This window comes from Chiloscyllium plagiosum, unplaced genomic scaffold, assembly GCF_037043375.1.
Source record: "Chiloscyllium plagiosum isolate Xiang-an unplaced genomic scaffold, Cpla_swu_hap1 HiC_scaffold_25, whole genome shotgun sequence".
Classification (NCBI taxonomy): domain Eukaryota; kingdom Metazoa; phylum Chordata; class Chondrichthyes; order Orectolobiformes; family Hemiscylliidae; genus Chiloscyllium; species Chiloscyllium plagiosum.
Genome location: NW_028270163.1, coordinates 45,895,689 through 45,921,867, shown reverse-complemented (window position 1 = coordinate 45,921,867; position 26,179 = coordinate 45,895,689). Strand labels below are relative to the sequence as shown.

The 26,179-nt window shown below is 43.6% G+C and overlaps 1 protein-coding gene across 1 annotated transcript in view; it reads right to left on the bottom strand.

Moving 5' to 3' along the window:
* Window positions 1-26,179, bottom strand: part of LOC122562216 (dynein axonemal heavy chain 17-like) — a 471,020-nt gene that overhangs the window by 315,560 nt on the left and 129,281 nt on the right. Inside the window, exons 22-23 of the mRNA XM_088000362.1 lie at window positions 18,522-18,638; window positions 10,364-10,450 (exon numbers count right to left, since the gene is read on the bottom strand). Of these exons, the coding sequence (XP_087856488.1) occupies window positions 10,364-10,450; window positions 18,522-18,638 (204 nt within the window). The remainder of the gene's footprint in view (window positions 1-10,363; window positions 10,451-18,521; window positions 18,639-26,179) is intronic.

The window sequence follows — 26,179 nt, the reverse complement described above, 5'->3', positions numbered from 1 at the left end:
CACCCCATCTAGAACCATAATCAATTGGGAAACCTCATCCAGGAACTGATTATAATGAAGTGGGAGATGGCACAGGGCAGGGTGACACTAGACACACAAGATGACCGCTGAACCATAAATTGGATACTTGACATATATGGCTACCGGACCACAATATGGAGAGAGACAGCAGAGCAAACATAGATACTGCCTGGGGCCACCAGAATGCCAGCATAATGCACTCACAACTTAGTTGATTAGTTTAAGGTGAGTGGGGGAGAGAATACACATGAGTAGCATATATTGCCTGCCGAAGTGTCTGGGTCCAGCCAACACCTTTGATAGAAATGCTATCTGATATGGACTCAACACAAAGTGCTAATAGCCAGGGCTGCAGTAATCGTCCTTCTCAGGAAGAGCGATTAGCACCCATTACTACAGCAATGGACATCCACGCAGACATTGAAATTGACAATGTCTGCACTGAAACCTACAACAACCGCGCTGAAATCAACAAAAGCTGCGCTGGAGCTGACAATGACTGCATCGAAACTATCAACAATTCTGCAATGTTGACAACAAACAAATTATGTTACAGAAACAATAACCTCATCACTGACCTATTATATCACAAAATGTATAAAAGTATCTTGACATGTGCTCCAGGTTGAGAGAAGAACCACTGCTGACCACTGTGCTGTTGGTGTCTTTCTCTCCCCAGAGCACCGGTATTTCTTTGTACAATAAACTCTGTCATTGAACACCGACTCTGACTCCGAGGCTGGTGATTTTCCCCACAACAACTGGCACTGAGAGCAGGTTCTTATTATTGGTGTCTAGTCAAAGGCCACGATCAGGGAGCCAGAGCTAGGGTAAGAACCAATTTGTACCTGCAAACGGGAAGAGTCAGACTGGGCTAAAGACACAATTTGAAAGGTATAGTGATTGTAATGTCTAACTTTCTACAGTACTGAGTTAAAAAAAAATCTTAAGTGCATGTCTGTGGAGAATAAGTGTTAACTGTATTAACTGTTATAAGGAGAAAGTGAAGACTGCAGATGCTGGAGATCAGAGCTTAAAAATGTGTTGCTGGAAAACCGCAGCAGGTCAGGCAGCATCAAAGGAACAGGAGAATCGATGTTTCAGGCATAAGCCCTTCTTCAGGAATGAGGAGGGTGTGCCAAGCAGGCTAAGATAAAAGGTACGGAGGAGGGATTTGGGGGAGGGGCATTGGGAATACAATTGGTGGAAGGAGGTTAAGGTGAGAGTGATAGACCAGGGAGTGGGTGGGGGGCAGAGAGGTCGGGAAGAAGATTGCAGGTCAAGAAGGTGGTGCTGAGTCTGAGGTTTGGGACTGAGAAAAGGTGGGGGGAGGGGAAGTGAGAAAGCTGGAGAAATCTGCATTCATCCCTTGTGGTTGGAGGGTTCCTCGGTGGAAGATGAGGCGCTCTTCCTCCAGGCATCGTGTTGCCATGGTCTGGCGATGGAGGAGGCCAAGGACCTGCATGTCCTTGGCGGAGTGGGAGGGGGAGTTAAAGTGTTCAGCCATGGGGCAGGTGAGTTGGCTGGTGCGGGAGTCCCAGAGGTGTTCTCTGAAACGTTCCGCAAGTAGGCAGCCTGTCTCCCCAATATATAGGAGGCCACATCGTGTGCAGCGGATGCAGTAAATGATGTGAGTGGAGGTGCAGGTGAATTTCTGATGGATATGGAAGGATCCCTTGGGGCCTTAGAGAGAAGGGAGGGGGGAGGTGTGGGCGCAAGTTTTGCATTTCTTGTGGTTGCAGGGGAAGGTGCCGGGAGTGGAGGTTGGGTTGGTGGGGAGTATGGACCTGACGAGGGAGTCAAGGAGGGAGTGGTCTTTCCGGAATGCTGACAGGGGTGGGGAGGGAAATATATCCTTGGTGGTGGGGTCTGTTTGGAGGTGGTGGAAATGACGAAGGATGATACAATGTATCTGGAGGTTGGTGGGGTGGTAGGTGAGGACCAGTGGGGTTCTGTCCTGGTAGTGATTGGAGGGGTGGGGTTCAAGGGCGGAGGAGCGGGAAGTGGAGGAGATGTGGTGGAGAGCATCGTCAACCACATCTGAGGGGAAATTGTGGTCTTTGAAGAAGGAGGCCATCTGGGTTGTACGGTATTGGAATTGGTCCTCCTGGGAGCAGATGCGGCAAAGGCGAAGGAATTGGGAATATGGGATGGCGTTTTTACAGGGGGCAGGGTGCGAGGAGGTGTAATCTAGGTAGCTGTGGGAGTTAGTCGGTTTATAGTAAACGTCCGTGTTGAGTCGGTCATCCGAGATAGAAATGGAGAGGTCTAGGAAGAGGAGGGAGGAGTCTGAGATGGTCCAGGTAAATTTGAGGTCAGGTTGGAAGGTGTTAGAAAAGTGGATGAACTGTTCAACCTCCTCGTGGGAGCACGAGGTAGCACCGATACAGTCATCGATGTAGCGGAGGAAAAAGTGGGGATGGTGCCAGTGTAGCTGCAGAAGATGGACTGTTCCACATATCCAATGAAGAGGCAGGCATAGCTGGGTCCCATGCAGGAGAAGTTGTTAAGAGTGAGGACCAGTTCAGTCAGTAGAAGGAGGGTGTCAGTGGAAGGGTACTGGTTGGGTCGGCAGGAAAGGAAGAAACGGAGGGCTTTGAGGCCTTCATGATGGGGGATGGAGGTGTATAGGGACTGCATGTCCATGGTGAAGATAATGCGTTGGGGGCCGGGGAAGCGAAAATCATGGAGGAGGTGGAGGGCGTGGGTGGTGTCCCAAATGTAGGTGGGGAATTCTTGGACTAAGGGGGACAGGACCGTGTCAAGGTATGCAGAAATGAGTTCAGTGGGGCAGGAGCAGGCTGAGACAATGGGTCGGCTCGAGCAGTCAGGTTTGTGGATGTTGAGCAGGAGGTAGAAACAGGCGGTGCGGGGTTGCGGGACTATGAGGTTGGATGCCGTGGATGGGAAATCCCCTGAGGTGATGAGGTTATGGATGGTCTGGGAGATGATGGTTTGGTGATGGGAGGTGGGGTCATGGTTAAGGGGGCAGTAGGAGGAGGTGTCCGCGAGCTGGCGTTTAGCCTCAGCAATATAAAGATCGGTGCGCCAAACTACCACCGCGCCTCCCTTGTCTGCTTGTTTGATGGTGAGTTTGGGGTTGGAGCGGAGGGAGTGGAGGGTTGCACGTTGTGAGGGTGAGAGGTTGGAGTGGGTGAGAGGGGTGGACAGGTTGAGATGGTCAATATCGCGGCGGCAGTTGGCTATGAAGAGATCGAGGGCGGGTAAGAGGCCAGCACGGGGTGATTTAGGTGGATGGGGTATGTTGGAGGCGGGAGAAGGGGTCGTCAGAGGGTGGGCGGGAGTCCTGGTTGAAGAAGTAGGCGCGGAGGCGAAGGCGGCGGAAGAAATGCTCAATGTCTCGCCGCGTGTTGAATTCGTTAATCCAGGAGCGTAGGGGGATGAAGGTGAGGCCTCTGCTGAGGACAAATCTTTCATCCTCAGAGAGGGGGAGGTCTGGAGGAATGCAGAATCCAGTTAAAGTTAAAAGTTGGGTACTGTTTGTATTGGTAATTTTCAATATGGTGTGGAAAAGGAGCTAATCACTCTGACCAAGGGCCAAGCCTCAGTGGAACGCATGTTACCAAAGTGGGGAGCATGGACATCATGAGTAACCGTGATACCCTGTCAGTCCATAGAAGAAAGACAGAGCTTGATTAGTGGCGGTGGTCGGGAGGATAAAGAGTCCAACTGGTAGAGAGCACACCAGGCTAGAGGTAGGTTTCTGGGCCTATCGGGAGGTGTTGGGTCAGTAGAGGTAGCTGGGAGGGTAGAGGACTCCCGGTAGAGAGCATACCCTATTGGGCCAGCATTCCGAGCCGACCAGTCGGTATCAACTAGTAGTGGTGGCCAGGAGGGTAGAGGAGTCCCACTGGTAGAGAGCACACCTTGCTAGGAGGCTACTAAGGCCATACGAACAGTGCTGGGACTGTATTATTGGCCAGAGGGTAGAGAAGTCCCCACTGCTTAGGAATACTTTACTGTTGGTGGTATCCGGGGGTACACAATCTCCTAAATGGCAGATCAAAGTTTTAATGGGGACACTGCAGGCTCCCTTATTGAGAAATCCAAAGCAGACAGACTAGGGTTGACAGAGCAAATGAAGAAAAGTGGTTGTGATCCATCCCAGACATTAGCACAATACAGAGTGTGGATAAATAAATAAAACTAAAAGGATACGGGTAATGTTTGTGTACCAATTAGCAGACCTAATTGAACAACTGGCAGGTGAAGAAAAGGCAAGAATGAATTGAGGAGCTGGAGGATAGGATAAAGGAGCTAGAACAAAGATGAGAAAAAGTACAGGAGGAAAGGGAGATTGACTCTCTCCAGCAGGGACCAACTGCTCCCTCTATTGGACAAGGAAAACTTAGCGTCCATTACCAGAGGAGGAACAGACTCTCAGCTCAAAACGAATTATAAACCCTTCACCCCAGGGGAGAGGCAGCAAATTATCGCCTCCCTGGGCAAATTGCAGCCCCGGAGCGCAAACACCAGGTTCTGGGAAGAGCTGGATAATATATGGGTGGGGCACCAATTACACCTGAGAGACATACACCAGCTGGTCCTGGCAGCTTGCCCAGTGGATAAGTGGAGACAGGAGTATCCGATGCCACGGCAGCCCGAGACTTTAGGAGAGTTCTGTGGACACATGCTGTTGTCCTTACAGCTGAGATAGAAGCTTAGCAGACCCCTTCGTTGATTTTAAAGAAGAAATCCAGAGGCTGCTAGGAAATGCTCCCACGAACTGAAGCAAGATCACAACCATGAAGCAACTTAAAGGGGAAGGAGCCTCTGAATATGGGGAACAATTATTTAGGGTCTATCAGGAATGCTCAGGGCAAGCAAACCCAGATCGGGGAAACTGGGCATTCGTCCAAGCTTTTAGAGATGGGCTCTCTAGCGCCCACCAAGCCATCCTGAAAATGGGAGTAATAATGTCCCAGGATTATGATGATCTAGTTGAGTGGGCTAGCAGGATGCAGGAGGCAGAAGCTCCTGAGATAAAGGCAAGACCTGACAAAGCAGCGTCCCGGAATGGAAGCGAGAGCAGAATATTATTATCCTTCCACAACTGTGACAGACAAGGACACTTTGCTAGAGAATGTAGCATCCCACAAGCAAGGAATAGAGCAGGAAACAATGCAAAATACGGCAGTCATTGCAACAGAATAGGACACATAAAAGCAGTGTGCTGGGAAAAGCATGGGGCACCCCCAAGCACTACCCGGAACACCGCTCAACCACAGGAATCCTGAGGTCAGCAGAGCTGGCAACCAGCTGCCCCCATTCGTGAGGATAAGGGAAAGGAGAGAATTTACGTACCCACAGTAATAGGAGGGAGGAAATGTGAAATGCTGGTAGACACAGGAGCAGCTGTATCCAAATTTACCCTTACCCCGCACAAATAAAATGATTCACTTAACTGGGGTAGAAGGGGATAAAACACCAGCTTACCTAAGCGAAACTACCCTCATAGAAATAAACAATGTATATATCCCCATGAAATTCTATGTATGCCAAGATAACAAGGCCACCATAATGGGCAACGATCTCATGAGAGAATACGATGTTCTAATCGATTGCGCAAAAGGGAAATTGATTTGGCCCAGACAAGACGGTTGAAAGACTGAGATTGGGAAACTTACAAGTCACCTTGAAACTATTAAAGTGGCTATAGCCACCAGTAGGGACTGGAACCTCGAAAAGGGAGATTTGGAGCCATCTGCACCTCTGGCCCAGAGCATGAGCAGAAACAAAGTTAGTTACAAGTCTAGTTAACATTGGGTAAGGGTTCCCGGTCCGGAGCATAAGCCCCACCAGCAATACCCAATAAAACCTGAAGCAGGAAAAGCAGTTGTGGAGATAGTGAAAGGATTAGTGAAACAGGGAATCCTGAAAGCCACCACAAGTACAATTAATTCCCCGATGTGGCCAGTAATAATGCCTGATGGGAGCTATAGGCTCGCCATTGATTATACAGGGTTAAATAAGGTCACCCCCAAATTGCATCCCATTGTAGCAGACCTCTCCACCATTTTAAACGGCATGGCCCCCGAACACAGGAGTTTTACTGTTTTAGACATAGCCAATGAATTTCTGTTCTATCCCGTTACACCCTGAGTCCCAGAATAAATTCGCTTTTACAGTAAGGGACATGCAGTATGCGTGGACTCGCCTGCCACAAGGGTTCCACAACAGCTCCATTATTTTTCACAGGGTGATGAGCGACATTCTGAAGAAAATAGATTTACCAGAGGGTAGTACTGCCCTCCAATATGTAGATGATATCCTAAGTGTCTCAGAGTCTGAATCAGGACACCAGGAAGCTTTATGTCTAGTATTAATTGGCAAACACAGGGTTAAAAGTTAGCTGCACAAAGGTGCAAATTGGCGAAACACAAGTCTTAGACCTGGGACACCTTAGATCCCAGGGACTCAAAGAACTGCCTAACGACAGGAAGAAGGCAATCCAACAGATGCCATGACGTGCCACTGTCACGGGAGTCAGAAAGGTCTTGGGGCTATTCAACTACAATCGGAGCTTTATACCCGAGTTTGCAAAATTGGCTGAACCAATCCAGAGATTAATTAAAGGAAGCAAGCCCACCTTGGAACCTATAACCTGGGGGCGAGAACAGTAGGACTTAAAACCCGACTCATATCAGCCCCCGGGCGAGGGCTGCCAGATCCCAGCAAGGATTTTCACATCCACTGTAATAATGAGGGAGGAATTTACTCCATAGTGGTCACCCAAGACCCAAGCAGGAGAAGGTCGGTAGGGTACGATTCAACTACAGAAGAGCCAGTAGTCACCGGGTTGCCCAGGTGCATAGCAGCCTTAAACTGTGCTGCTTGGGCCAGAGGACTATTAGGGATAGAGAGCCCATAGTAATGACAGGGAATGTCATTCTCCACACTAAACACACCCTAGTAGAGATGCAAAACACAGGGAACTGGGTTCCCCCAGCCAAGGGAAAGGAAGACCCATTTAATACCCAGTAATTACACATTCTATTTCACAGGACAGGGATGGGGTTGCTTTTATGCCCTGTTCCCAAAAATGACTCATGCGTCCAGATACAGTGCACTTATCAGCACTGTACAGTCACCAGGAGACAGTTTACCAGCACCTGCAGGGAGCAAGTGTGCTTGAATGTGACCACGGACAGACAATTCATATGTGGTCAGTGAAATGGCACCCATGTCAGCTCTGCCACATGGACATACCCGTTCAACACTTAGGAGCTGGGGGGGCACCTAGGGAATCAAGGGCAACATGGGTGGACAGACAGATGGAAGGACAAGGCAATGTACGTTACCGAGCGGCGAAGGGGTTTGTTTTTCTATTTAAGGGAATTTATGCAATAGACACCCAACACCTCCCAAACCTGTTTACAGCGGGGACAATTGCAACCCTTCCTGTACCATGCCCCAGCGGGGGACATGTTCGGAAAAGGATAGTGACCCACTCCATCAGCCAGGAGCTCTGTGCTGACTGGAAGGTGCCCACCACTTTGGGGTCATCATTGGGATAATAATTCTTAGGATCTCTATCTTTGGGGTGGGGGGGGGGGGCACAGCAGGGATCATCATCACTAAAAACCAAAATTACCTTGTACATGGCCTGGCTATCTTAGGCAATAATACCTCAAAAGCGCTGGAAGCAATTAATACAGAGCTGGCTGAACTCAGACTCTGCACACAGTAGACACATTACGCAGTGGATTATCAATTAGCAAAGCAAGGTGGAGTTTGTAAAATCATTGGTGACAATTGTATCACCCATGTTATTGATGCCTCTTATAACATTACAGTAGCCATCAAGCGAGACCAGCGAGATAATTTTGGACAGGGAGCCACAATCACAGCCAGCTAAATTGGTTCTTAGGTAAATCTTGGGGGCACTATTTGGCATATGGAATAGTTCTCCTCATTGCACTCATGCTGCTATTCTGTGTGGGCCTCAGGTGTTAAAAGCTCTGTTGTAAGGAGAACTGTACCAGCAGTGAGTGTCGCCATGGAAGAGCCCCCAACGACATTAGCACTCCAGGATACCTTTCAGGAGGAGGAGCTCCTAGAGAGGACCTACCTCTACATGTAAATTGGGTAATCTGTGGGAGATCTCCAAAGTTGCCTCCTTGACCACAAAGGGGGTAGTGAAGTGGGAGATGCCATGGGACAGGGTGACACTAGGCACACAGACACACATGATGGCCACTGAGCCATATGTTGGCCACTTGACACACAAGATGGTCACCAGACCACAATATGGTGTGAGACACCAGAGCAAACACAGATACTGCCTGGGGCCACCAGAATGCCAGCACAATGCACTCCAACAACCTAGTTAAAGTGAGTGGGGGAGAGAATCCACATATATAGTCATGATTCAGAGATGCCGGTGTTGGACTGGGGTGTACAAAGTTAAAAATCACACAACACCAGGTTATAGTCCAACAGGTTTAATTGGAAGCACACTAGCTTTCGCTCCTGAAGGAGCGTCGCTCTGAAAGCTAGTGTGCTTCCAATTAAACCTGTTGGACTATAACCTGGTGTTGTGTGATTTTTAACTTTGTACACATTTGTCGCGTATACTGCACACCAAGGTGTCTGGGTCCAGCCAACACCTTTGATACAGACTCAATACAAAGTGCTAATAGCCAGGGCTCCAGTAATCGTCCTTCGCAGGAAGAGTGATTAGCACCCATTACTAGGGCAATGGACATCTGCGCAGACATTGAAACCGACAATGTCTGTGCTGAAACTAACAACAAACCGCGCTGAAATTAACAAAGGCTGCACTGGAGCCGACAATGACTATATCGAAACTATCAATGGTTCTGCAATGTTTACAATAAACAAACTATGCTACAGAAACATCCCTGACCTATTATATCACAAAATGTAAAAAAGTATCTTGACATGTGCTCCGTGTTGAGAGAAGAATCGCAGCTGACCACTGTGCTGTTGGTATCTTTCTCTTCCCGGAGCTCCAGTATTTCCTTGTACAATAAACTCTGTCGTTGAACCCCGACTCTGACTCCAAGGCTAGTGAGTTTTCCCACAACAATAACAGTAGATGTCTCATCTATATCAGATATGACATAGAACTCACAGGTTAGCAGTCATCCAACAAATTTGAAACTTGACACAGAGATGAGTGTTGTGGCGTTAGCAGAGAAAGTCCTTTGATTGAGGAAAATGAAACTATAACCTTCTGATAGAGAACTGCACAGTTCAGACAGAACCCCATCAACATAGAAGGAAGGTTATGAGTAATCTTAAAATGTAGAGACCAATCTATTCAAGATATTCTAGATGGTTCTGTCAGAAACTAACATTCATATTATGTTGACAGAGCTGACATACAATATTTTAATAGTTTAATCTTAATCCAGAAACCTTATACCCTTTTTGTTAGAATGTTCCTTGAGACTAATTTTAGATATTTTCTAGCCAATTGTCTCAGAGATCTACTACACATCTTTGGCACAGGTGGAACTTGAACCCCTATCTCCTAGCTCAGAGGTAGGGACTTACCACTGTGTCACAAGAACTTTAATCGGACTACTTTCATGATTGGAGTCTTACACAGTTACTCCATGTACGGCATTAAACAGGTTTCATAAAATGGAAAGATATATACATTTTAGGTACAGACTTCCTCATTCCTCACTTTAAAAAAAAATGCTCCAGCTAGGAAGTAAACAACTCCAAGGGATAAGTTCTGATGAAAGACTGAATTCTGATTAAAGTTAAAGACTGAAGGACATTGGCTACTTTTAGCTATTTTTAGCTGTTCATTGTATTTTTCTTTCCAGTTTCAGGAGTTCCTGGTGTTACATGGAGTTGGCACAAGGTTAGTTGATCACTTCACCCATCATTATTTTATTTAACCAATGGATTTACAAATGGATGCTTTTCCTTCTAATAGCCCACCTATTTACCAAGTCTGGTGACCAGCAGAAATACACACAGACTTGTATCAGTAGCTAGATTCTTTTGTAGCCATCAAGTCCTGGAATGAAACTGGAACCCAAGGTTTTCCAGCTCAGAGGCAAGAGAGCTACCTATCGAGCCAGTCCAGTTCCCAAGATTCTAACTTGTAAAATCTTAATTCTTATCCATGAAGTGACAATGAGATAATTAATAGGAATTAAATTAAGGATTCATTTTAGTTAACAAAAAGAAGGTACTGATAGTGAGATGCAGATCTTATTTTTCTTCCAGTAATACTTAGTTATGACTATATCTACTATGCTTTCTTGATGCATGCAGGTAGTTATTGAATGGACCCATGTTTTGGTGCCAATTGATTAAAATATAAATTCATAATTACCTTATCTAAAGCCTTATATGGATTTGGATTGTCAAACTTAAAAGGAGCCTTCACTTTAAATTTTTGTCTAAAGCCATGTTGATTAATCTGCGGAAAAGATTAAATATAAAGTATCAATATACAAAGGAGTTTCTACTATAAAGTCTTACTTTAGAGATAAGATGAAAAATAAATACCAATGAGTAGATGTATTAATCAAGAGCATTCCTTTACTTTTATTCCTTAATTGGTTGTGGTATCACTGGTGAGTTCGGCATTTGTTGCTCATCCCCATGGAGTCATAGAATCATACTGCATGGAAAGAGACCCTTTGGTCCAACCAGCTTATGCTGACCATGTTCCTAAATTAAACTAGTCACATCTGCCTGCATCATTGAAATGATTGGAACGAGGAGTTAAGAACCAATCATATTTCTGTGGGTCAGAGTCACTTGAAGGTTAGTCTGGAAAACGACAACAGATTTCCTTCCCCAACAACTTTGTAGGACTACCGTTTCTGAGACTAGCTTTCGGTTCCAGATTTTATTTATTAACTTCAATTGTCATAATGTGATTTGAATATTTGTCACCAGAGCATAGCTTGGGCCTTTGGATTACCAGTTTAGTGCCATTAACACGATGCTCGTTATGATTTGGAGATGCCGGTGTTGGACTTGGGTGTCAAAAGTTAAAAATCACACAATACCATGTTATAGTCTAAAAGGTTTATTTGGAAGCCTTCATCAGGCTTCTCCACAACCACCTCCCAGGTCGTGTGTGTGCAGGTGTAGGACACAGTGGAGAAGAACAGATATATAAATCTTTATTAATATTTTACCACCAGGAAGAAAGGAAACACCCGAGTGGCCAGTGACAAGCAGGGCTCTTTTCCCCTGTTAATTTTTTTTTTTGGAGAGTCCGTAACACTGGTCTGGCTTCCTCAGAGCCAGCTCTCAGAGTGAAAACAGCACCCCTGACACTCCTGTTTATTTATTTATGTTTTCTTTTTCTTTTTTTATTGCCCCCACACTACTGCCTAACTGCGGTAGTGCATATTTTTTTCCCCAGCACCCATGTGTGTGTGCAGGTGTGAGACATAGTGAAAGACACAAGGTGGAGACATCTTTATTCAGTTTCCACCACCAGGAAGAAGAGAAACACCCAAATGGCCAGTGACAAGCAGTGCCCTTCTCCCCTGTTAATTATTTTCTTTTTTCTTTTTCCCCTGTTAATTTATTTTTATCCAGCTCCCTCAAAGCCAGCTGTCAGAGTGAACAGAATGTCTGAAACTCCTTTTTTTTAGTTTTAGTTTTTTTTTCTTCTTTTTTTTTCCCTTTACCCACACACTACCACCTAACTGCGGTAATGCTTATTTTCCCCCCGCACCCACAGTGTGTGTGCAGGTGTGAGACACAGTAAAAGACACAAGGTGCACGAATCGTTATTCAATTTCCACCACCAGGAAGAAAAGAAACACCCAAATGGCCAGTGACAAGCAGTGCCCTTTTCCCCTGTTCATTTTTTTCTCCACACTAATTTTTTTTTTAAAAGGGAAAACACCCAAGTGGCCAGTGACAAGCAGTGCCCTTCACATCAAAGGGCAATGCTGAAGACTCCTGTTTATTTTTTTTCCCCCCACACTACCGCCTAACTGCAGTAGTGCTTATTTTTTGTCCCCAGCACCCATGGTGTGTGTGCGCAAGTGTGAGACTCAGTGAGAGACACAAGGTGCACGAATCTTTATTCAATTTCCACCTCCAGGAAGAAAAGAAACACCCAAGTGGCCAGTGACAAGCAGTGCCCTTTTCCCCTGTTAATTTTTTTCTCCACACTAATTTTTTTTATTTATTTTTTAAACAGTGAAGGGGAGGGTAGGAATCTCCTGTATATTTCCTCCACACTAATATTGGTCAGTCTGTGCCTCCTGATTGGCCAAGGTTAACAACTCCAATCAAGGACTCCAATCATCAACAAAGTCCACCAGGTTATAATCATCCCCCACTCCCAAGTCCAGCGACGTAGGCCTGGTCTTTCTCTTGTGGCTTTACCTGAAATGTTTTCCCCCCGGTTTGGTTCCTCTGATTCAAGCTCTGACATGGCACAATATGTACTGGACCAGAGCGTCTCAAGAGAGTTTCCTCCTTTACTTCCAATGGCAATGGTATTGCGGCTGCATCCATCTCGGTCTCAAAATTTCCTTAACACTAGACAGGCGTGAGAACCCACAGTTTCTGACAGACTTTCTGGCTGTTCTGAGGGGCCAGGTATGTTTTGCTGTGGCCCTGTTTATTCAGGGTCACCTCACATATCCAAAATTTGTCACGGGACCCAAGTTTGCCTCATACCCATACAGGCCGCCTACTTGCGGAGCGATTCAGAGAGCACCTCTGGGCCACCCGGACGAACCAACCCAACCACCCTGTAACACAGCATTTCAACTCCCCCTCCCACTCCACCGAGGATATGCAGGTCATTGGACTCATCCACCGCCAAACCACAACAACGCGACGGTCGGAGGAGGAGCGTCTTATCTTCCGACTGGGAACCCTCCAACCACAGGGGATGAACTTGGACTTCACCAGTTTCTTCATCCCCCCTCCCCCCATCTTGTCTCAGCTGAATCCCTCCAGCCCGGCACCGCCTTCCTGACCCGCAGTCTTCTTCTTGACCTCTCCGCCTCCATCCTACTCCGACCTATCACCCTCACCTTGACCTCTTTCCACCTATCACATTTCCAACGCCCCTCCTCCAAGTCCCTCCTCCCTACCTTTTATTTTCTCCTGCTGAACACTCTCTGCTCATTCCTGAAGAAGGGCCTGTGCCCGAAACGTCGAATCTCCTGTTCCCTGGATGCTGCCTGACCTGCTGTGCTGTTCCAGCAATAAAGTTTCAACTTTGATCTCCAGCATCTGCAGACCTCACTTTCTCCTCATACCCATACAGGACCATTTCCATTGTTCTGGCACCAAACTTCGTTCCTCAAATTAAATTGCCTCTCTCTCTTAGGATCATAGTGGGTCAATACTATAGCTGACGATACCTTTTTTTAAACTTCACTAAAGGCTACTTCTTGGCTGCAAAACCATTTCCAAAGTTGACCCTTGTTCAATAGCAGGTATAAGGGAGCCAAGATGGAGGTGAGGCTATATATGACTTTTCTGTAATACTTCACTAACCCAAGGAAAGATGTAAGCTCTGGTACAGATGTAGGAACCAGGACTCCTTTGATTGCCCTCATTTTATCGTCCAGTGGGTTGTAATGCAGTTTTCTCGACCCATAACCTATGTAGGTCACTTGGGGCGACTGGAACACAAATCTTTCCCATCTCAGGTGTACGTTTGCCTGGGAGAAACAGTTAAGCATTATGTCCAAATTCTCCAGTTGCTCTTTATTGGTCTTCCTGGTTTTAGAAATCCATCCAGATTAATGGCAACCTGGGGTAGCCCTTGTAAAATGATCTCCATGGTCCGCTGGAAAAGGACACAAGGCTGTTGATACCCAAATAGCAGTCTTTATATTGGTGTAAACCCTTGTGGTGTTAATTGTGGTATATATCTGGGATTCCTCATCGAGTCACAACTGTAGGGAGGCATGTCCAGCTTCACAAAGCATAGCCCCCCCACCAACTTTGCAGACAAGGACTCTATGTGAGGGACTGGGGATTTATCCAGCTACAAGAAGCAGTTTTCCATTTGCTTAAAATCCCATCAAAGGTGAACTGAATAGTCAGGCTTCACAATCAGTATGACCAGTGTTGCCCATTCCTTAAATTAAACTACTTCGATGATTCCTTTGCTCTCCAGCCTACTAATCTCAGCCTCTACTTTTGCCCACAGAATTGTTTCTTGGTCAATATGTAAAGTGAGATTGGCCCCTGTGATATTTCCAAGTCCTTCTTCCAAAAACTTCTGGGTATTTCACTAGGATGTCACTGAGGCAGCCGTTTTCCAATTGAAAAATGTTAAGCCAATCTAGGTGAATCTTTCTCTTTTAATTCTGCCCCAATAGGCTTGGACTGGTCTTACTACCATCAGTAGTAACTGCACTAACTGCTTCTTGTAGGAGACCAGAACTGAAGTCGTATCCTTAATTTGCAACAGTTCCCTGGTGTATGTTCTCAGTCTGGCTGGTGCCTTGTGCAAATTTAAGGGTTGGAGACCCAAGTGAATCTTGTTAAACAGGTTCTGCAACTACAGATCCAGCTGCACTGGTATTGAACTCAGTGGGAAGTGGGTGACTAATTAACATTTCATGATATTAATTTCAATCAGTTCTGATTTGGAAGTTGCTGTTCCAACCCACATGAAGGGGTCTTTCCAGAGAGTGCACTCTCCTGTGTACCAGCATACAAACTTTCTTATTCAAGTCAAGTTTTGTGGAACTCCTTTGCTGTCTCGAGTCCACATACCTACAGCAACTACAATGGCTTACCAGCTCAGATTCTGAAGAACCTTTTAGCCACTTGGTCAAGGTTCGCCTTTATTCTGGTGTTCTCCTATGGGCTGGCCTAGGCACTCTCTTATCAGGATATGTCCCTGTGAGGCTTTGTGATTGCCTACACACAAGTGGTTTTCCCCATGTTTAATCAGACAGGTGAGAGTCTCAACTACCATTGGGATGCCCTGTAGTTCCCAGGCTACACTTGCTGATTTTCTAATAACAAAGCCAGTTGAGGTGCCTGTTTTAAGTCCAATTGAGCTTTAGCTAGTAGACTCTTTAATTATTGTCCCCCCCTGCACCACTGAGATAACTGCAGAGAGGCCAATATCCCATCACCAAGTCACCTTTTAATTTACTTGCGCAATGTACGCTGGCTGTGTACAGTCAGACCAGAGTCAGTCCTTGAACTGGGAAGATTCTAAATCCCCTATTAATATTGGTCAGCGAGTGCCTCCTGATTGGGGTTGTTAACCTGGATCAATCAAGGACCTCTTAGTCAAGAAAATCCACCTGATTCCAATCACTACAGGATCTTTGGTGAATTTTTGCAGTGTATCTTGTAGATAATACACACTGCTGCTACTGATCTTTGGTAGTGGAGAGAGTAGATGCTTGTGGATGTACTGTCAATCAAACAGACTACTTTGTCATGGATGATATCCAGCTTCTTTAGTCGTATTGGAGCTGCACCCATCCAAGCAAGTGAGGAGTATTCCATCACACTCCTGTCATCTAACGTTTGGAAGGTGGACAGATTTTGGAAATCAACAGGTGAGTTAGTCACCACAGTATTCTAAGCCTCTAACCGACTCTTATAAACACTGTGTTTCTATGGCAAGTCAAGCTGAGTTTGTAGTCAATACTAACTACAAGGATGTTGATAGTGGGGGAATTCAGTAATGGTAAAATCAGTGAAGATCAAGGGGTGGTGATTAGATTGTTTCTTATTGGTGATGGTCATTGCCTGGAATGTTACTTGTCACTTGTCAGCAAAGCCTGGATAGCCTTCAGACATTGTTGTATTTAAATACTGACTACTTCAGTATGTGAGGAGTCATGAATGGTTTTGAACATTGAACAATCATTGGCAAGCATCCCCACTTCTGATCTTATGATGGAGGGCAGGTCATTGATGAAGTAGCTGAAGATGGATGAGCCGAGGACATTCCTGAGGAACTCTTGCAGAGGTGTCCTAGAGCTGAGATGACTGACCTCCAACAAGCACAACTGTTTCCCATTGTGCCAGGTTTGACTCCAACCAACAGAGAATTTGTCCTTGATACACATTGATGCCAATTTTGCTAGGGTACTTTGATGCCACACACAGTTGAATGATGTCAAATCTATCTCTCTCACCTCATCTCACCTCTGGAATTCATCTCTTTTGTCCATATTTGAACCAAGGCTTTAATGAGATCAAGAGCTGAGTGCCCCTAGTGGAACACAAATTGGACATCACTGCGCAGGTGTTGCTTGATAGCACTGTTGATGACACCTTCCGTCATTTTACACATGATCAAGAGTAAACTGATGGGGTGGTAATTGACTTGGTTGAATTTATTCTGCTTTTTGTGTACAGGACATACCTATGCAAATTTCTACTTTGTCTAGTAGATGCCAGTGCTATAACTATACTGGAAAAGTTTCTCTAGGGGAGTGGCGAGTTTTTGGCACAAGTCATCAGCACTATTGCCAGTATGTCATCAGGCCCCATAGCCTTTGCACTATCCAGTACCTCTAACCATTTCTTGATATCATGTGGAGTGAATCAAATTGCCAAAGACTGGTGTTTGTAATGCTGGAGACCACTGAAAGAGGTTGATATAAATCACCTACTTGACACTTCCAGCTGAAGGTTGCTGTGGATGCTTCAGCCTTATCTTTTGCATGCATGTGTTGAACTCTTCTATCATTGAGGATGGGCATATTTGTGGGGCCTCATCCACTTCTGGCGAATTGTATAATTGTCGACCACCGTTCACAATTAGAGGTGACAGAATTGCTTTGATCTGATCCATTAGTTGTCAGACCACTTAGCTCTCAGCATAACCTTTTGCTCGTGCTGTTTGGCATGCAAGTAGTCCTTTTTGGTAGCTTCAACAGGTTGACACCTCATTTTTAGGTCTACCTGGTGCTGCTCCTGGCATATTGTTCTGCACTCTTCATTGATCCAGGGTTGATCCCCTAGCTTGATAGTAATGGATGACTGGGGATACGCTGTGCCATGAGACTACAGATTGTGTTGAAGTAAAATTATGTTGCTGTTCATGGCCCCTAGCGCCTCATGGTTGCACAGATCTGTTTGAAGTCTGTCCCATTTAGCATAATGATAGTGCAACACAACATTGAGAATACTCTCCATGTATGGAGGCCAATTGGTCCATTGATTTTACACTGACCTTCTGAAGAGCTTCCCACTCAGAACCTCCCGACCCCTCCACTTCTCCACCCTATCCCTTAACCCTGCTTTATCATGACTAATTAACCTAGCCTGTAAATTCCTGGACACTACAGGACAATTGAGCAAGACTAATTCTCCTAGCCTGTATATCTTCAGACTGTTGGATGAAACCCACATAGATGCAAGAAGAATGTGAAAACTTCACACAGACAGTCAACCAAGGCTAGAATCGAACCCTGGTCCCTGGCACTGAGGCATCAGTGGTAACCATGTTGCCACTATGCCACTCCCATGAAGGTGGGACTTCACCTCCACAAGGACTGTGCAGTGGTCATTAATACAAAACTTTCATGGATAGATATATCTGCAGCCAGCACACTGATGTGGATAAAATAAAGTATGTTTTTCCCTTGTTAGCTCACTCACCACTTGCCACAGACACAGTCTATTAGCCATGTCCTTTCGGACCCGACAAGAATGCAAAAGCAGGCAAAAAGCAATTGGTTGAGGGTGGCAAAGGGCAATTAGTTCACAACGTCTTTGACTTACAGAAGGAAATCTGTTACTTGTATATTAAGCATGGTCAATCATCGGTAATTGGTGGGCATTAATTAGACATTCAGTCTTTGAATTATGCATAACTGCCTGCCTGCCTCTCTTCTGTAGCTACAGCCATTCTGTGGTGTCTCAAAAGAGGAAGCATATAATGTCCACTAATATACTTCAGCACTTCCACATTATCACTCAGAAACATCATTTTAATTTGATCTGTTCAGTTTTCCTGAAAATTTTGGATATTTGTATTGATAATTTGGGTTAGTGATGGTTCTTTCAAATGGAACATTCAGTTTGTCATAAATGAAAATCTCAAACTTTAATAGAAATATAGTTGGTCCCAGACCAAAACTGTATTTGTTGAGTTCCAAGATTTATTCTGTAAGTGCTTACAAAAATGTTCAAAGAATGGCTTTGGCTCTACCCTCCACCAACTGACTTTCTGGAGTAGAACACTTCAGTTGATAGACTGCCTAAATTTGAGTTTCAGACAAACTGCTAGTATGCTTTGTGATCAAGCCCCTTAAGACCACAGAACTCAGATGATCTGGCATCAAGGCAAACCAGAAAGGATAAACCCTCACTATTTTGCCATAACTCCATTAAAATTGCTGGTCCATAATCAGTAAATATAAGCATAGTATTTTAAAATATTCATGTCACTACCATTTTACCAGACCTAACACATTTAAATTAATTGGGTAAACTGTTAGTTTAAAATAAAAGGATTGTCATTTTAATGTCAATAACCATTAGTTAGGAATTTTCTAGGAAAGGCTCACCTCAAATCGTAGACACTTTCTTCGAATGACATTTACTTCATTGGCTTGTAAAGGTGCCACAGCATGCTTGCAAATAACAGAAATTTTCTTTGTGTTGTTCCATTGTTCTGGAAGATCCTAAATATATGATATTAAATAAAATAGCATAATTGTTTCATAATTTTCTTTGAAACTGACTTAGGAGTATACAGCCCAACAGGTTTACTCATTTTAAATTAATGATTAACTAGGTTAGAGCAGCCACTGATAGGGCACCAGTATTTGTGCTGCATGTGAACCAACTCCCATACTAATTATTTAATCTACCACACACTTTCACATTTATTCTCAAGACACAAAGCTCCGCTCAACTATTGTCTGCTCCACTCTCTCTAAACCCTCATACTATTTTTCTGATATTAAATTTTGGATGAGCAGAAATTTCCTCTGAATAAATAGATAATACTGAAAATGTTCCTTTAATTCAAGACCATAAAGTATGCTCTACAGTGACCAGTTATATTCCTCACCCTGGAAATTGAATGAAATTGTATTAAATAGGGTGCATCATCAGTGCTGCATTTGATTGCAAGATAGCTTCAAATCATATATCATTGTGGTGACAAAGATTACCTATATCCATCTCTGCTATAACATTGCTCTCAGATTTGGAGATGCCAGTGTTGGACTGGAATATTCCAAGTTAAAAATCACACAACACCAGGTTTTAGTCCAACAGGTTTATTTGGAAGCACTAGCTTTGGGAGTGCTGCTCCTTCATCAGGTGGTTGTGGAGTATAATATCATAAGACACAATTTATCATAAAAGTTTACAGTGTGATGTAACTGAAATTCTGTTGAAAAAGTCCTGGATTTTGTTAAGTCTCTCATCTTTTAGAATTAACATGTTGGTTTCAGTTCTTTTATATGTAAATCGCAGAACTTTTGTAGAAGTTACATTCTCAAGTGAACTTTAACAACAGGTGTCATGTGGGCCCAGATAATGCATTGAAGGTTTGAAATGCCCTATGAGACTGTCTGTGTCACAATGTTCAGACTGATTCTAATCTAACAAAATGGATTTACAGAATCTTACATGGATTCATGCAGTTTTTAAGCAAAGTAAAATTAATTCTGCAAGTACAAAATCATCCCACAAACTTGTGTGTGCATGAGGGTGTGTGTGGGGGGGGGGGGGAGGTGCAGTTATGACTGTGAGAGAGTGTGTGTGAGTGTAAAGGGGTAAATGTCTAAGAGGGTGCGTGTGAGTATGGGAATGTGCAAGCATATGAGAGAGAGCTTGTATATCAGAGAGAGTCTGAGAGAGTATATGGGTCTGTAGGATTGTGTATGAGAATGTCTGTCTGTCAGTGTGTCTGTGTATTGCAGTGGGGTCACCTGTAGTGTGACATGAACAAACAATCCAGGTCTTTTTCAAAATATAATTTCAGTTACATTATACTGTAAACTTTTGCTATAAATTGTCTTATGATCTTATACTCCACAACCGCCTGATGAAGGAGTAGTGCTCCAAAAGCTAGTGCTTCCAAATAAATCTGTTGGACTAGAACCTGGTGTTGTGAGATTTTTAACATTGCTCTCAGACAATGCCTCAGCTTACCTACTGCTGCAACTTTCATCCATGTCTCTGTACTAGAGTTTTTGTGGCTGCTCTCCTACCCCACCTCAATTAACTTAAATTTATCCAAAACTCTGTCTGTATACTAACTAACAGAGTTCCACTTACTTTTTACCTAGTATTTGCTGGCTTACACTGGCTCCTAGTCAAATAATGTTTCAATTTTAAATTTTAATCTTTTCCTTCAAATCCTCTTGAAAGATGTCCCCTTCCTCATCTTTCCTTCATGTCCTTTCTCCAGCCATACAAATCTCTAAGATGCTTGCAGTCCGGTAAATCTGCACTCTTATACATCCCCTATAATTACTGTTCAATGGAGTAATTGTATAATGGGGTCAGTCAAGTGGACTGCATAAAATGTGAGTTCCTGATTAAGGCTGTTAATGTGGATATAAACAGGAGTATTGGGGAAGTGATGGCCTAGTGGTATTGTTGCTAGACAGTTAATCAAATATCCTGGGGGCCTGTGTTCATAAGCTTGCTGTGGCTGATGGTAGAATTTGAATTCAGGTTTTAAACAAGCGTCAGGATTTGAGGCTTGTCCTCATATCCCTGAAAGCTGGTGAACAGTGGGGTTTGGGATCTGGCTTTGCCACTCCTCTCCCTTGTTAATTGGCTGTCAACTGTACTGTTTAATAAAATTAAAAAATATATAAACAGGAGTGTCAGAGGTTCTGTCCACTCAGAGGTAGCTCTGAGGAAGCTGAAACAGTGACAAGCGCTATGCTTGTATAAATGAAGGGTGACTTAGTGGCAGGATACTGGCTTCTGTGGAGTTATTTCATCCATGTTATTAGCTGTATGCTGACAGATGTGTCCTCTGAAATTCCTTCCTAAGCCTCACTTCTCTCAACTTCTACCTCTTCCTATGACAGGCTCCTTCAAACCTACATTTTTGATCAAAATTAACATTGATATATCAGACATCACACAACAGCAGGTTATAGTCTAACAGATTTATTTTAAATCAAGCTTGGAGTGATGTTCCTTCATCAGATGAAGGAGACTGAAGTGAAGGTGACTTCACCTGATAAAGTAACAGTGTTCCAAAAGCTTGTGATTCCTACTAAGCCTGTTGGACTATAACCTGATGTCATGTGACTTCTAAGTTTGTCCACCCTAGTCCAAGGGTCTAGATTAGAGTGGTGCTGGAAAAGCATAGTAGTTCAGGCAGCATCCGAGGAGCAGTAAAATCAACGTTTCGGGCAAAAGCCCTTCATCAGGAATACAGGCACCTCCACATTATCATATATCCTAATAAATCTTTTGTAGGTTGATGTCATAGGTTGTTTCATAACATTCCTGTTTATTGCAATGTTTCAATCCTTTAAGATAAATGCAAGCTGCTTAGGCAGCTAAAAGTATAATGTCAATGGTAGAATCATTAGAGACCAGATTTGGAAGATTGTTTTGATATTGTATCTATTGTACTCAACATACCGTCTGGTAGTGACGTTCACATTCTAACCACACTCTAGATAAATGTATGGAGTATCTGAAGACACTCAAGACAAGTCAATGTAACATAATTCAAGTAGTTGTTTATTGATCCATACAAATGTGTGAAATTTGGACTAAACCAAGGGCATTGTCCCAAGGCATCTCAACACTTTAAACAAACTCTCATTTATATTATTCTCGTCACATTATATCATTAAATATATGCCCTTGTTTAAATTTTCAGTTCCACATATACAACCTCAGAACCAACTCCTTTTTCTCCATCTTTCTCTAGTTGCTGGGAACTAGAGACTTTCCATTTCCTTCTCCTATTGCTTCTGTCATCATGAATAGCAAAATAACAATGTTGTTTTCCATGCAATCTTGAACTTTTAATTATGAACAAAACTATTCTCCACTCCACTACTCCTCAGATTCATCCTATTTGGGCTCAGTTTCATCTGGCAACCCAATATCCCAATTAGTCTTTTGATTCTAATTGTTTTCTGAAAATTCAGCTGGGCTAAATGACATGTCATCACGTGTATGTAGCATGTTTCCACATTGATTCCTGAAGAAGGGCATGTGCCCGAAACGTCGAATCTTCTGTTCCCTAGATGCTGCCTGACCTGCTGTGCTGTTCCAGCAATAAAGTTTCAGCTGTTTCCACATTAACCCTTCCAGTAAAGATGTTTATCCTAAATTCATTATTGAATGCATCTTTGGATATCTAATTGGTCTTGGTTAATGAATTCCCACAAGTGGAAAAGTATTCTATGTTCACCCTGTCAAAATTATCAAAGTTTTAAAGGCTCTTATCAAGCCAACTCTCACTTTTTTTTTCTATAAAGACAAGTGCTAGATTATAGTTTTCTGACAGTTGTACATTTTTTTGTTATCATTCTTATGAATATGGTCTGGCACTATCCAGTAAACAGGTAATTATAGGCCATTTAGCTTTGCATCTGTTACTGAGAAAGTGTTAGTGTCCATTATAAAGGATGCAATTAGAAACACAAGATATTATCAAGCAGAATTAGAATGGCTTCATGAAGGGAAAATTACGCCTGATAAGTTTACTAGAATTCTTTGAGGAGGTAGCAAGCAGAAGAGTTAAAGGCATGTAAGTGGATGTAACTATTTGTATTTTCTGAAGAAGTTTGATAAGATTAGGTTGCTTAATAAGATCTGAGTCCATGGTGCTGAAGGGACTTTAATAACATGGATAGTGGATTAGCTGACTAATAGAGATAAAGGGGACATTCTCAGAAGAGTGACCTGCAGCTATTGGTGTACCTCGCCACAATTATTTACAATATAAATAAATAACTGAATGTCCTGTATTGATGACTATGAGTGAACATATTCTAGCCATGTTTACCGGTGACACAAATAGAAGAAAGTGATGAGGATGACAGTTTTAGAGGGATATAGGCAAGCTAAGTGAGTGGGCAAAATCTTGGCAGAGGAAATGTGAAGTTATGCACTTCGACAGGAAGGAGCTAAATATTAATTAGAGAAAGACCACAGAATGTTTTGGAACAGAGTCTTGGGTGTCATCACCCACGAATCACTAAACTAGCACTAAAGTTCAGCATTTATTAAGAACAACAAAAGGAATGTTGGCTTTTATTTTAAAGGAAATTAACACAAAATAGAGAGATTTTGCTAAAATTATACAAGGTCCTAGTTAGACTACAACTGGCATACTGTGACCAGTTTTGAATGCCTATCTAAGAAAATATACCTTGGCATTTGAAGTAGTCCAGGGAAGGTTCATTAGGTTGATACCCTAGAGATGGAGGGACTATCTTGTAGGTGAAGTTAGAAAGATTGATGCTTAATTCGAAGATGGAAAAAGAGAACTGACCTTATTGAAATAGATAACCTTCTTCACAGGCTTGACAGGATAGAGGGGGAAAAAGGTTGTTTCACCTTGTAGGAGAGTCAAGGATCAGAGGCAAATCTCAGAATAAGGGGTCACACATTTTAAGGCAGATGAGGAGGAAGTTCTCTCTCACAGTGTAGTGAATCTGTGGAATTCTGTACTATAATGGTCTGTTGAGGTGGATTCATTAAGTATATTAAATATTGAGAAAGACATTTTTATTCAATAAGGGAATCAGATTATGGGAAAACAGCAGGAAGCTGGAGTTGAGGATTATCAGATCAGCCATGATCATAATGAATGATGAAGCAGACTCAAAATGAGCAGATGTAGGACATTCATCCCATAATATTATGGCTTTATAGTAATCAATATCAGCAGTATCCTAGGCCAGTAACACCACTGTCTGGCCAGGGCAGTTTGCATGACTTGAAGATGAACTGCAACCAAAAATGTCTGGGAAGAGTGTCCTTGCAGTCAGCCTTATGGTGAAGCAATCTGGAAAGGACATCCTCACAGCTTGACATGGTAGAAGGAGTTTAATTTAGATAAATGTGAGGTGATGCATTTTCGGAAAGCAAATCTTAGCAGGACTTATTCACTCAATGGTAAAGGTGTTTGGGAGTGTTGCTGTACAAAGAGACTTTGGAGTTGAGGTCCATAGCTCCTTCACAGCTCCTTGAAAGTGTCACAGATAGGAAAGCGAAGAAGGCATTTGATGTGCTTTCTTTTATTGGTCAAAGAATTGAGTACAGGAGTACAGCGGCTGTACAGAACATTGGTTAGGCCAATTTTAGAATATTGCGTGCAATTCTGATCTCCTTCCGATAGGATGTTGTGAAACTTGAAAGGGTTCAGAAAAGATTCACAAGGATGTTGCCAGGGTTGGAGGATTTGAGCTATAGGGAGAAGTTGAACAGGCTGGGGCTGTTTTCCATAGAGTGTTGGAGGCTGAGGGGTGACCTTTTAGAGGTTTATAAAATCATGAGGGACATGGATAGGGAAATAGACAGTCTTTTCCCTATGGTGGAGGAGTCCAGAACTATAAGGCATAGGCTTAGGGTGAGAGGGGAAAGATATAAAGGGGACAAGGGGCAACATTTTCACACAGAGGATGGTGCGTGTGTGGAATGGAGTGCCAGAGAAAGTGGTGGAGGCTGGTACAATTATAACATTTAAAAGGCATCTGGATGGTTATATGAATAGGAAGGGTTTGGAGGGATATGGGCTGAGTGCTGGCAGGTGGGACTAGATTGGGTTGGGACATCTAGTCGGCATGGATGAGTTGGATCGAAGGCTCTGTTTCCATGCTGTACATCTCTATGACTCTATGACACGGTGAAGCAGTCTGCGAAGAGTGTCCTCAGAGTCAGTGTCAAGATGAAGCAAACTGGAAAGGGTGTCCAAGCAGTCCACATTACAGTGAAACACAGTCTGGGAAGAGTACCTTCACTGTCAATGGCATGGTGAAGCAGTCTGGGAACAGTCTCCTTGCAGTCGGTATCATGGTGAAGCAGTCTAGAAAGGGTGTCCTCACAATCAACATCATGAAGCAGCAGTCTGGAAATTATATCCTTGCAGTCAATGTCAAGGAAAGATGCCTGGGAAGGATGTCTTCACAGTTGATGTCACTGTGAAAAACCGAGTCTGGGAAATATGTTCTCGCAGTCAACATCAACATGAAGCAGTCTGGGAAGGGTGTCATCACAAACGGCATCCTGGTGAAGAAGTCTGGAAAGAATGTCCTTGCAGTTGATGTCATGGTGAGGTACTCTAGGAAGAGTGTTTTTGCAGTCAGAATCACAGTGAAGTAGTTTGGGAAAGGTTTCCTTGCAGTCGGTATGATCGTGAATCAGTCTTGGAAGGGTTTCCTGCTTGTTGGGGAGAAACAAAGAATGACATCACAGGAAATGGAATGGTCTTCCCCTACTGCACCAGTAGAAGTTCCAAGGGAGAGGTCTGACTATTTAATAATAAGGTCAATTAAAATTTACAAGTTTATAGTTTGTGAGGTCTTTGTGGTTTATTGTTTCTAAGATCTGTATTCTGTAGTATATAAAGGTATAGGAAAGAAGGGTGCTAGAGAAATTGATACTATTTGATATTAAGCATCTGGCAAAAGATTGATTTTGAAAAGGTAAGTCATGGCAGGAGAGCTCAAAGTGATAGTATGCTCCTCCTGCTCTATGTGGGAAGCCAGGCACATTTCCAGTCCCCAGGAACATCTGTGCAGGAAGTCTCTCCAGTTCCTAGAAGCCCACATTTCAGAGCTGGGCAGCAGCTGGGGTCACTGTGGAGTATCTGCAAAGCTGAGATAATCGTTCATAGCCCATATAGCAAGGTGGTCACATTGTAGGCTAAAACTTCACAGGCAGAAAGGGAATGGACAAATACAAAGTATAGTAAGAGGAATAGGCAGGCAATTAAGGAAACACTTGTGGCCATTCCCCTGAAAAACAAATATTACTTTGGATACTATTGAGGGGAATGGCCTCTCACAACAGCCAAATTTGTGGCACTACACTTTGCTCTGCTGTACGAGGGAAGAACAAAGTTGTAGAAATGCAATAATCATAGGGATTCAGTTATCAGGGGACTGCATAGGCATTTCTGTAGCTGCAAACCAGACTCCAGCTTGGTGCATTGTCTCCCTGTGCTAGGGTAAAGGATGTTTAGTGTTGCTACAGGACGTCCTGGAGAAGGAAGGTGAGC